General features: G+C 31.6%; 1 protein-coding gene across 8 annotated transcripts in view; it reads right to left on the bottom strand.

Moving 5' to 3' along the window:
• The window catches only part of LOC111047728 (A-agglutinin anchorage subunit), a 69,741-nt gene that overhangs the window by 32,895 nt on the left and 23,073 nt on the right, over window positions 1-13,773 (bottom strand). For 2 of the 8 annotated variants that reach the window (XM_022333556.2, XM_039440266.1), the window contains exon 1: window positions 3,920-4,555. The exons of the other annotated variants lie outside the window; for them this stretch is intronic. In XM_022333556.2, the coding sequence (XP_022189248.1) occupies window positions 3,920-3,986 (67 nt within the window). In that variant the 5' untranslated portion in view covers window positions 3,987-4,555. Of the gene's footprint in view, window positions 1-3,919; window positions 4,556-13,773 lie in introns of those variants that run through there. 8 annotated transcript variants of the gene reach the window in all.

Genomic DNA, 13,773 nt, shown 5'->3' with positions numbered 1-13,773 from the left:
TGGCTCAGAGTCTTGGACAATGAAATGTTGCAGACATGATGCTGCAGGGTTCTGAACAGAATTCAACGGATTCCAAGACAGAACTGCTTCAGAACTCTGGACAGATGATGTAGGATGAGCATCAACTTCATTGTCACCTGGTGAATGCATCAAAAAGTTTTGCTTACTTATGGATTTCAATTTAGATGGATTAAAAAATTGCTATTTATTAGCTTGTATTGAAATTTCCAAGGTACATCAAGGCGTTTTGATATCAAATGTAGGCTAATTTCGAAAGAATTCTAACTCAAATTTACTTATTATACTGTATCTTTAATATACTGTCGGAGTGACAGTAGGCTACTAGGTAACACTAGAGAATTCATTGAATGAGATTTACACTGGACACAGATATGTTCTGGTATTCCTTCATATTAAAGCGAAATGAAAAATATCTAAATGAAACAAAGGCCTAACCAAAATATCAGTGAAGATCTCCAAATTACATGTGGAAATAACAATATATTTTTTATTCCACCTTGATTATTCGAATCATTTCTTAAGGAAATCTCTTTATACAGGAGACGTTTACTGAGAATAAATCAACAATATTATTCTTTCTAAATGAGTTATGTATTACTTTTCATTTAAAATTTAGCGATGAGTGATATTTCTATTATAACTATATTGTATATTCATAAATACTGTATATAATATTATCGAGCTTGGCTCAACATCTGTAAATGTGCTCTAGAGCTTCGCGAATTATAGATGCATTAATTGAAAGTAGAATAGTGTAAAATTGTATAGAGTACGTTTACATTTAATGGGTTATTAAGGAGATGGATAATCTACAGGCAGTAGACAGTTGAAATTGAACCTTCAATAACGAGTAATCAACGAATATGGTGTAGTGTATAGGAGATCTATTGAAACATTGATGATTACTACTACGGTAGTAACTTGTGCAGCAATTTTAGAATGGGAAAAATTTCAATTTACGATGCACAACGTACACTATAAAAACTAGTAAATGGAGCGAAGATCTCAAAGAATGTACCACTGATCTCATTTTCAATATGGGAAAACAGTCTCTCTTTTATAATCTGCATGGCAAATTATGTTTTAGAAAACGATTATAAATTTGAATTTGATTTTGATATTCAAGCTATAGTCTTTTAAAATGGGTGTTTCAAACAACAAACCAAATCAAGTTATACTGTTTACATCAGTTTAGAGCAAAATACAACACATCAACTAATTCAAAATAGTATTCTAATTTGAATTAAAATAGTAGCCTATGTATGAAATTTCTGGATGAAATCACTACTACTTTACCATCAAAAGTAATATTAATTAATGAGAACATGGATTATTTCGTCATTTATCAACTCTACAATCTAAATAAGCTGTTTTTAAGCTCTCCAAGAAACAAATTTATGGTTTTGATTATTGCTCACTGTTTATATTGTTAATAAGTTTAGTAATATTGTCTGAATTAATAATATAGACAGACTAAAGTAGAATCTAGTGACTATTACAACAAATAATATACTATTTTATTTTATAACTCGGAAATGGAATTAATAGAAAATCGAATCAATTAATAAGGCAGTATAGCACCTATTCGATTTTAATATTAAATTACAACAATTGAGTTAATTGTTGACTATTAATGACAATAAACGGAATAAAATTACCAAATTTGGTGTTATTTAACAAGCACGAACTAACAATATTGGTAATTTGGGAAAGTAATAATTTAATACCTGAGTCGCCGTTAATGGTAATTAGTTCGTGTAAACAACACGTTTGGAATTATCGCGAAATCAGAAAAAGCAATTATCAGGATTAATTGACATGAAACTATTGAGGACAAGAATATTTATAAAACAGGATGTGCTTCCATGAACAATTGACCAAAGAATCAAGAACTATACCTGATTACATTTTTTCTTAAATATTAACGAATTATTATTGAGATTTGACACGATAATGTCACGTTAATATCTAGCCTACTTTGTAAAATAAAATTTATGAAAGTAGTGTTTTTTTAATATATGAGTATGGGGGGGAACTTATGATCACATAATAAATAGGATTTTTTTCATTCAAAAAATGATAATAAAGACTATTCTGAATAGACCAAGAATTCATCCAAGCAGGGACACATTTGATGAATTCGAGGTAATGACCATACACCAACTATATATTAAAAAAATTCTCTACTACATAAGAAAAAATAAAGATAAATTTACAATAAGGAATAATCTAGCCACATATAATCTCAGGTTGAATTTTCATAATTTATTCAACATAAATCACACTAACCTAACAATATTACGTCGACAATTAAATTATTTAAGCACAAAATTAATTAATTTAATCCCAAATGGTATGCAATTTTTAACTGAGGATAGACATGGGGCACAGATAAATAAATGGATAATTGAGACATTTTTCTTTACTCTCGATAATATTTTATAATATACATTTTTTCAACCTTATTTTTTTTGTTTACTTACGTGATTCTAAAATTTTGCCATATTTATTTTTATTTATAATAATAAAATAATATTTGATATAATAATATTGAACTGATGCTCACGCCCAGCGGACAGGATTTTCCTTGCTGGGTTGTTGCCTTAATGAATAGATTTTGATTTAAATATATTTAATTTATAATTTTTGTTTTGATTGTAAGCTATGTTTTATTTTTATTTCTATGAATTTCTTGAATAATTTATTGTAAATTGTATTGATGGCAAATAAAAAGAATTGAATTGAATATCATTGGAAGTGTCCAAACATTTCATAATAAAAGATTTATTTAAAAATGTATTGATTTCAGTGAATAAGAGTTCCCTCTATATATTCTGAAATAATTTATTGACCCATTGCTTTCATCAATCACAAAATAAAACTAATGGTTTTCAATCAAGTTGTATTTCAATTCTAATGATTTCAAGTTTCAAGCATAACCTGGAACGTTTTAATCAACAGAGTAAACCTTCCAATGTAAGGAACTGACAACGCTAAAATTAAATAAAAAATGCTACTCTCTAAATTAAACGTTTCTCTACTAAAACTTAATCATTACTAAATAAATCTTACCCCAGAATAAATCTACTTCACGTAAGATCAACTCAATACAGATGTAGTCACATTGATGTGATATTAATTGGAGTACTTAATTATTGATTCGAGATCAATTATACTAATTAAATTGGAAAATTATATGAATAAACGTTTGCTGTTGATTAAAAGATACACATTGTTATATTTAGAGCGCAAGCAATCGCAAACAAACTATTTTGGATAGTTTTTGACAGACTTGAATTGAATGACTGTCTTTATTTGATTTTATTATCTATTCACACATCTATCCTTGTATCAATCAATTTATTTATGCCTAAAGGAGGGCAAAGTTAGAGCGCAGTCGGCCCTCTCTAAACCCAAAACCGACAATGAACAACAACACAAAACATAGAAACAATATTCATGATATCACAAGAAAAAATATAATTTAAAAATGAAATCGGTTCTAATAAAACCAATATTACGTCTGAAAAAACTAAAAGCTAGAAACTACAGTGAGTGAGTTTCATCAGTATTAGTTTAATGGGGAAGCATTGACTTGATATGGAAAGTATATACGAAATGCAGACAGTTTCAAGTAAATCTTACTACAGAAAACCTGCCTACAATTCGATAGTGCGGTTTATGAACACATGCAAATAATTGATGATTGCGTCTCGAAAAATTTTTGATCATAATGAAATAAAAACACACATATATTTGTCAAATTCTACGGATTTTATATGTGTGTGTTTCTATTTCATTATGGAACGATTCTACAACGTCGACAGTGACTCCGTCGAAATTTTAAAATTTTGATCAATTCAAAAGAAAATATATTTAGAATAACTTTTAAACATACCATTCCACGGCCTCCATAATCTGGTATTGGGGGATGAAGTCATTATTACACAGCTTGCTTGTACCATTGTTTGTCGAACTGTGGTTTAACTCGATGAATTGTTATTTTCAACTACCACCCAATTATAATTAAGTCTCCAGTAGTTCCAAAATAGTAGTAGGTCTATTTTCACTTCAAAAATTGGAAAAATGTAGATGAATTTCAAAAGCATAACATTATTTCAGTACAAAAAATTTTTCCCAAACTTTTGTGACTAGAGTTCCACGAGGAAAAAACCACGGAGTCGATTCGAAAATGCCAAAGATCTCTAGGAACAGATGGGACGGATCACTGAGGAGTCCCTTGTGGTCAAACAAAGTTTCAACTTCACTCCAAGAACACTGAATTTAATCACTCAATTACTGAGGGAAGATTATAAATCAATTTGAAGTGATTTACTGTCAATGATAAAGTAACTACTAAACGTTGTCAAATTAATTACATTAGAAGAAGTGAACAATTGGGAGGAAATTTATAAACCTTTGAGAACTAAACAACAGAGCGGCTTCAGCCCATCTAACTGCACTGAAGACAAACCGGGGGATTATATTTTATAACTCACAACATCTGAAGAACGTGAGCTTGGCTTTAGTGAATGAACCAGACGAGTCGGAATGCTCGCCTGTGATTGGCTGACGAGTTGTGACGTCACTCTACCTGAGAGGATAATCAACGTACGCTTCGTTCCATTCATGAGAGGTCGAAGGAGAGACCTGCAATCGTCCCACCGCTAAAGACAGCATGAATTTGAGGTGCAATAAAAGATTAGTTTCAGATTTAAATTTTTCAAGTTGTTGTTAGTAAACTGAGAAATAAATGGTAAATAATTGGTAATAGATGGTATAATGATAAATTTTAGTAATTATTACTAAATATTAACTTGAAAAATTTAAATCTGAAACATTGGTAAAATATTTCAAGTTGCATTGTCGGTTTCTATTTTTTCATCCTATTTGATTTCAATATTATCATTTCTATTATGTCCTATTTGATTTTCAATTTATAAATAGTTACGATTAGTGCAGAACTACGTAAAACTGTAAAATAAAGCTGATGGTGAAAAATCAATTGACAACTGGAAAACTTGAAACTTGTTATTTTCAACAAGTAGAGATTGCATTTTTTATTATATGATTGATTCGCAACATAATAAGATAAATATTTAATTTCTAATACAAAGGCCATAATCATAATACAACTACAGTATATAGTCTTATCAAGTTCATGTTCCTTTACATATATATAGAAATAATGTTTAATTGATACAAATCAATTTTTCATTAACTAATATTGAACGATTGTTACAATCCTCTGGAACACTTTCTGATAGTCTGAGAAAAGTAATCATTTCATGTTTATTATTGATTGAATTATAAATTATTGTTGATCAATTGCAGATGAAATAATATCCCCTCTACTTGATATTTTCATATTTTCACAATTATATGAGCTCAATTTCGTTCTATCTTAATTGAAACTAAATTGGAAGATTGATGAAAATCATTTCACACTTCCACTTCCTAGTTTATTACTCTTGTAAAAGCGCCATGAAAACTCTTTATAGCATGAAATAAAAATAGATTAATCGAATTCTTACGAGTTTTCCTGACGTAATTCGATCAATCGTAATTATCAATCAAGATATGACTCGGAAAAGTCATTCAATACGAAACGTCATCGAAAAATTCAAAAGAAAATCTATTTTATTGAGGCTACGATTTCCGTTACGTTGTTACGAGTTACGTTATTTCTGTGATGATTAGTCATAGGTTGTTTTATAGGTACTATAAATTATTAAAGTTACGTTGATGAATTCAATAACGTAATTCATGACGTTAGATCTGGGTGTGTCAAGTAGAATCTATAGCCTATGGCAATGTACCTAGAATACCTTGTATTCTACATACTTTGGCCTATGGTTTTACACTCCAAACACAAACACATTCAACATTCCGATTGAATTAAAGTTTTTTAAGTTTTAACAGTGATTAATTGACGATTAACAGCCATGAGAACCAATCAGAGAAGAGGGAAACTTATTAAATTAGCACTTGATCTCAGTTTGAATTCAACAGACTTTTGTGCAACCGGCCTTTTTCTGTAATTTCCACTGATGATTAAGTAATATATACAAGAATATGCCTGGAATTAGTAGGTAGGTCACGTCACAGGTCCTGAAATTAATCAGGTGCTACCTATGATTATAGAATCTTGCACAATAAATAAATAATAATAATAAATTGGTGATTGCACCTCCTGACCATGAGAAAACGCTGACAATAAAGATGTATTAAAATTTACTTGTTTATTTTCAAAATTGTAATGAATTACGTTCAATAAAAGCCTTTATTTATTTATTATTTATTAAATTAGAGATTGATTTTGTAAAGGAATATACAAAGAATATTGGAATATGTATATTATATCATGGAGAAAAGATAGCACACTATGCTCTATGATTATTATATCTACAGTACAGCCAAACTTTAAAGAACGGTACAATAGAGTGAGCATCCTGTACTAAAATGAAACACCACTAATTATTTCTAAAAGCAAAGAGAAAATAGCACAAAATAACATGCTATCTATGCCAAATGCCAATAGTAACAAAAAAATCTGTGTGAAAATTCTCAATTGCTCGCTCTGTTTCATGCTGTATTCAGTCTATATTGATGGTGGTGCGATGCACCTCGATATCGACAGAACAAGCCGGCGCCATCACAGGAATTCTTAATTAAGAAGATAGAAAAAAGAACAGATGGAATTGGACAAAAAATCGAAAGAATGTCTACAACTTCAAGAATCCGGCTACATCACTGCCCTCTGCCTCTCATCCTGTTTCTTTTCCACTCTTCTTCTTCTTCTTCTTCTACTTCTTCTTCTTCTTCTTCACCACTTCCACTCCAACAATCACCTGCCAGATTATTTCCTTTCTTTCTTTTTTTGAATTTTTTCCCCAGAGAAACCACAACACACCTCTCTTGTTTTCATGTTTTTTTTTCACTCTGTTTCTTATAAGTATCGGTTACTTCTTTGAGACCAGTAAACAGGACCTTAGCTAAGCTTTTGAAAATGCCCTGGAGCAGTAAGCACTTTGACTGCTGCTACTGTATTGCTGGGTTTTTATTTTTTGTATTTATGCATTTTTTTATTGGATGGAGCCACGCAATAGACACTGCTACTGTATTTCTTTAATGAGGAGGAAGAGGAGGAGGAGGAGGAGGAGAAGGAGGAGGAGGAGAAGGAGGAGGAGGAGAAGGAGGAGGAGGAGAAGAGTAACTACCGGACATACTTGACGAGCTACTTGGAAATTTGTTGGTGTTTTCAACAACAATATAATTTAAGGGTCGTATTTATAAACGATGTAGCCACGAACCAATAAGAGGCATTCTAGTACTAGAATTCAATTTGTTGCCTAGAAATCCAATCTAGGCTCAATTAATAGTTTATAGTAGAAGAATCGAAACTAGGCTCAATTAATAGTTTATAGTATCTATACGGCCCTGGGTTTCGACCCTACTGACATGAACATTTGCATATTGAAAATTAAAAGTGATAAGTTCAAATTTAATCATGAAGTGCAAGAAAAATTAATTGACATCGCGTTGTCCGTTCAGCAATCAATTCGCATCGATTCTGGATAAATTTTTCAAGGTTTTCATCAAACATTTTCGGCGAGAAAAATCTTCAATTTCTTATTGCTCATAAGTGGAAATACTATGACCAAATTGAATTAAATTTGAACATAATAACTACTAAATTTGAGGACTGAAAACTGTTAATTTAGACTGCTCATAAAAATTCGGGAGCAAAAATTTATTGAACTGATTTTGCCAGTTGTTTCTCAATTGTATATGATAATTTTCATTTTTATTAGAACAGAAACTCCTGATTGAATTGATAATATAAAAACAAATTCCGACTGTTATGTTCTGTGGTAATTCTGATCAATTTCTAAACTACTAATAGAACCTCTAGGAAACTTGAGCATTTGATAATACTGTAGTTATAATGATAGTTAGTGTCTTTATGGATTTCTAGATTGTAACAATTGAAAGAGAAAAATAAACAAAAATCCAGTTTATTCTTCCAATCTTTCGCAATGAAGAAGAGTAAAAAAATTCAAATAACATAATTTGAAAATAACATATCTTCTACAATCTACAGAATAAGTGAATAAAGATTGGAATTGATACTTATTTATTTGTTAATACAAATACTGATCATATAAATATGATCGGGATAGAACAACAGGCATAGCCCAAAACTATTCTGTTCCCAAATTTTGATAAATAGTAACATGTTTGAAAAAAATAGGTAATGTTCTTCTGTGGAAAGTTAAAGTTCAATTCCTGTCCAAAAATATATATGAGCTAGAAATTTTGAATTTATAATGATTATCATTGAGTTTTGAATAAAACTTGACATACTAGATAGATTTTTTCATTATAAAGAAGAATCATACATTGAAGTCTGACACCCGGTTTCACAAACGTCTATTAACTTCTAATTCCAATCAAATGTCACAAGAACCAATCAGAGAAACCTTCTTCTCAAGAAAACCTTCTCTGGTTGGTTCTCGTAGAATTTGATCATGATTAAAATTTAACAGGCTTTTGTGCAACCAGGCCTCATATATTGAAAATTTAACATTCGAAAAGTATTTTCTTCACAGGCCTGTTACATAGAGATTGTTGAGATTCTTCCCACAGATGCCTTGAGCAAAATATTTTGGAAGCAAATTGTTTCAGGGATTGTTTTCAAGAAAGAGCACGACTTCCGGTCGAGGGTAGGATTCCTGGCAGGTAAAACTGTGATTAAAAAATGATAGAACTTCTAAAAAATCCCTACACAACAGTAGATTAATCAGAGGGACGAACCCCAACTGAAGGGCCAAAAAATGTTACTTCCCACTTTTTCTACACCTTTCTCTACTCAGCCTTACTTCCTTTCCTTCTGTTCTTCATGAAGTCGTTTTCCTTCTCATCCTTTCAATTCTTCCTTCTTCTCTCCATCAATTCCTTTCTTGACTCAAACTTTGTTTCAACTATTTCGCAACAACACCACTCTCTTGTTTCTTGGCTATTTCTCCTTCTGTTTCCTTGTACTAAAATTATTCTTCCTTTCCATCACTTTCTACTTATATTTTTATACGTCGACATCTCTTGTTCTCCCCCGCTTGTTCTTCAAATCCATTCGCCTTTTTTTGCATTATTTACCTCTTGATCCATTCTCCTTCATTTTCAAATTCTCTTTTCATCCTTCGGTAGTTTATTCTCCTCCTCTACATCTCCTTTATATTTTTACTGTTGATCTAGTTTTCCTATTCTTTCTCCCTCATATCCTGCTTTTCACATTATTATCACCTAATTTGTTTCATTTTTTGTCTTAACCAAAGAATTCAACTTTTTTTTAAAGCTCTTTCTTCTCTTTCTCTCGTCTCTTCTTCTTCTCCTCCTCCTCCTTCTCCCCTCTTGTTTCTTTTCTTCTTCTCCTACTCTATCTTCTTCTTCTTCTTCTCTTTCTTCTCTTGTATCTAGCCTCATCTCCTTCTCTCTTCCTCTTTTTCTTCTTCTCCAGTTCTCTTCTTCTTCTCCTCATTCTCTCTTCTTCTTCATCACATTCTCTTTCGTTCTCTTCCAAATCCACTTTGTTTCACGTGGGCTGGTCGTAGAAAAAATGCGGTATCGGTACATGTGTTTGTGTGTGTGTGTGTGTGTGTGGTGTGTGTGTGTGTGTGTGTGTGTGTGTGTGTGTGTGTGAGGAAGACTGGATTTTTACTCTTTTTCAACTCCCAGTTAATAACCTCTCTCTCCCAGGCCTTTCCAACGACCTTGTGAAGGTCATTAGGAGGCAGAGAGGGCAGAGTGAGAGCAAAAGAGAGTGAGAAAGAGAAAATAGGAAAGTTTGAAAAAGGGTTTCGAGGTTGTTGAGAATAGAGGTATAGTCCTTAGGATGCCATGCTGCCCCATTCATACATCCATACTAGAATGAAACAGAGATAATATGATACATTGAGAGCAATCCACATGATAATAGCTCTATTACTTTTAACAAATAATTTTGAAAGTACAACTACATACACTGTACTCTACAAACAATAAATTTGATTACTCAGGCCAATTGCTTTTCAATATTTCAAAATCAATAATTCGATAATATTGAAGTCATCATCATCATCATCGTCATTCAAGGATTAGGCTCTGTTGGCCTGTTCCGGCATCCATTTCTTCATCGGTCGTCCGACGCCTCTTCTCCCATCGGGTTTGTAGTGCCAAGCTTGAATTGGAAGTCTATTTGCTGGCATACGAAGTAGATGACTGGACCAGTCTTCCCTACTTTTCTTCAATATTTGCAATAACGACTCTACATTCAGTTCGGTTCTTATTACTTCGTTTCTTAATATTGAAGTAATTGAAATAATTCAATATATTTGAAGAAAAAAACTACTTCTTTCTAAATATTTGAAATTTGTGAAAGCCATTTCTCTGCTACATAAAATACTTCATCTAATAAGATATTTTCAAGAAGATCCAATATAAACTGTAGACGTGATGTGTTCCAAAAATGATTACTGTTTTTACATTGATAAATTCAATATGGCCGACTACTACTCTAGATGGCTAATACGCCGACACGCTTATTTATTAAAATATTATAATCCGGATAATTAACCATTATCAATCATGAATTCATTATGTACTTCATTGAATTAAGTACTTTGTCACAGTTCAAACATGATTTATGCAATAAAAATGTTACTGAAATGCAGAGAATGATCGTTACATACTTAAGAATTTTGTTATTAATTTGGATCTTAATCTTTCTAAATTCAAAATTTATTGTTTCAAGTGTTTGGTGAGAAAATCAGGCAAACGTTTATAAAGTGGAGGAAACATAACCTATTTTCTGGACTATTTTAATGAATCAATATTCGGGGGAGGAACAGTTTTGGGCTGTGCCTGTTGATCCTCCCCAAATTATTTTACATAATAATTTTGTATCATTGAAGCAATAAAATAATAATAATAATAAATAACAACTTCATTCAATTAAGTACTTTGTGACATCTCAAAAAGTGTTCTATACAATATGAATCTCCTTTACCGCTACACAGAAATAAGCTGATAATTTGCGATCATTCCCTGGTTATTTGATTATTAATTATTTTCCACGGATGAATCAACTCTGTTACCAGCATTTACTATGGTCAATTTTTAAAGCGTCGTTTCTATTTTATTTTTCAAGATTCTTTAATTGGTTCTATTCAAACGTAAATTCATTTTGTAGGCGCGGTTCCTCAAACCTGTTTCATTAAGAAAACACCGCACCACTAATAGAAGACAGAGTTATTGAGAGAGAGAGAGAGAGAGAGAGAGATAGAGAGTGAGAGAGGGAGAACTGAGAGATACGAATGAGAGATAAAGGGTGAGAGTGAATGTGAGGAAGAGAGAGAGAAAAAGGGTGTGAGAGAGTGTGAGGAAGAAAGAGTGAGAGAAGGGAGAGAGAGAAAGGTAAACTGATAAAAAACAAAAATATGAGAGCCCCAGGTCAGAGATTCTCAGACAAGTATGGCGCCTTAGCATGTCTTAAATTATTGAACTCCAATAATTAAGGATGGGGTGTGTCTGACCAGAAATCACACAGTATTTGCTAACAAATCCACAAAGAGAAACTTGAATTGCTTCAAAATTCTAAAATATTTCAAAGTTGTTCAGTTCAGTTGTTGCTGTCTTATGACATCTTTTCCTTAATTTAAGCTGGGTTTAAACGAAAGTTATAAAAAAATGTTAATAACTTAATCCTTATAGATTCTATTAGATTGAACGGAACTTGACAAACACATATGTTCATCATGTGTATAATAAGTTATTTACGATCTAATAGAATCTATAAGGATTAAGTTATTAACATATTTTGTTAATAACTTTGGTGTAAACGCAGCTTAATTCATTCAGGCATATAATAGGTACCAATAGTTTTTGGAGGCTACAGTACATTAAATACTTGAATTATAATTTTCAGTAAGTCTAATATTATAAAGTAATTTAAAAATTAAAAAATCAGAATACCTTTTTTCAATTTCATATTATTACTCACGACATGTTTAGACGACATATCACACTTGAAAATGTCATTATGTCGGAAGATGTCGTGCTTAATAAAATAAAGTTGAAAATAGTGTACTTTGATTTTTAATTTTTTACATAAATGCGAGTAGCCCTTGCGAAAATAACCAATATTATCAAGTATAAACATGAAAGTACCTACAATCAGTAGAATTCTCGCACATGATTCGATCAATCAGAAATTCCCGATTATAAATCAATCGATCATTAAATATTTAATCATTAAATAAGATCACTCTTGAATAATGCCAAACCAATCAATCATTTCAGTTTCGATCTGAAAATGAGAGTGAATGAAATTGAAAATGACAACAATTAGAAAGGGACATAAGCCTGAATCAGGTCAAGAAAATCAATTAACGATGAGAAATAATTTACGATGGGATTCCCGATAATTTCACTATCACAAAACCGTATTGAAACTTTCTTTGGGAAACTATCGTGAGATTTGCTTTATACTGGCAGCATTATTCCTGAATAACATAAGTGCTATCTGTAAAACAAATGATGTCAGTTAAAAGTGAAATCTTACTAAAGCTCTTGTACTCCATTACAAGTTCTAATAATGAAATCGACAAATTAATCAGCCTTTATAATGGCATTATGTCAATCGATTTGACAATGGATTGTACAATACTCTATTGATATTGATATATTGGTATTAGTACTTTCTCACAGTGACTTCTATAATATAATAAAGGAAAGAATTGGCTTATACAAGTACGGAATAGGACATTCACGGTTGACGCATCATCACGTCCAAATTTCTGGACTGATTAACATGAAATTTTCCATATAGATTGTTAATTTAACGAGGATGGTTAATGGCCTATTTCAAATTCTTCTAGATTTCAGTAGGTAAAGTTTTTAGATTGTCAAGTTTTCAATTACCTTGCGGAGCACAGGTTACCTGCTAGTAAATAATATAGATATAAGTAGACATAATTTAGAAACGGATTCCCAAAGAGTTTAATTAGTATTATAGTATTAGTACTAAAAAATTACCTATCAAATGGGATTATTCCCGAAACGGAGTGATCCGTGGTATATCTAGTGGATAGAGTGCTTGCGTAGCAGCATAGAGATCCGGCCGGGTTCAAACCCTCTTATTACCAAAAGTTTTTTAACCAGATCACTCCCGTGCTATCGGTTGGGCACGTTAAATTGTCGGTCCCGGCTGAAGTATGACAGTCGTAAGGCCCATTGACGGCTCAAATTATATATTCAGGCGGTGGAACCTTCCCGCAAGGGACTCCCCACCAACAAAAGCCATACGAATTTACTTTATTCCCAAACATTGATGTAATGTAATGATTATTAATGAATAAATTACTCTATTATATTAAAATATAAAATAATAGTTTTGAATGTTATATTCCAAAGTCATTAAGAAAAAATATAATTTACGTCAACGAATTCTGAAAACACTTTGGCAGTAGTGTATTTACTCAACTTACATGCATTTCTAACTATTCTCTCAAATTACATTTTGTTGCAAGAGTTATGTTAACAATAATGAATGAATTTTTGGGTAGAAAAGATTAATTTCATTCATTGAAATCTTCTGGTTGGCAAAAATTTTTCGGAAGAAATTTATTGTTCTATTCCAAGACTTCGAAGAGTCTCAAGTAGTAGCTTTCCAGGAATGTTTTCATTCATAAATTGAGTTTGTTGTTAAAATTGAGA

The sequence above is a fragment of the Nilaparvata lugens genome, chromosome 13 (assembly GCF_014356525.2).
Source record: "Nilaparvata lugens isolate BPH chromosome 13, ASM1435652v1, whole genome shotgun sequence".
Classification (NCBI taxonomy): Eukaryota; Metazoa; Arthropoda; class Insecta; order Hemiptera; family Delphacidae; genus Nilaparvata; species Nilaparvata lugens.
The sequence above is the reverse complement of the archived record's forward strand: the minus strand, read 5'-3'. Positions and strand labels throughout refer to the sequence as shown.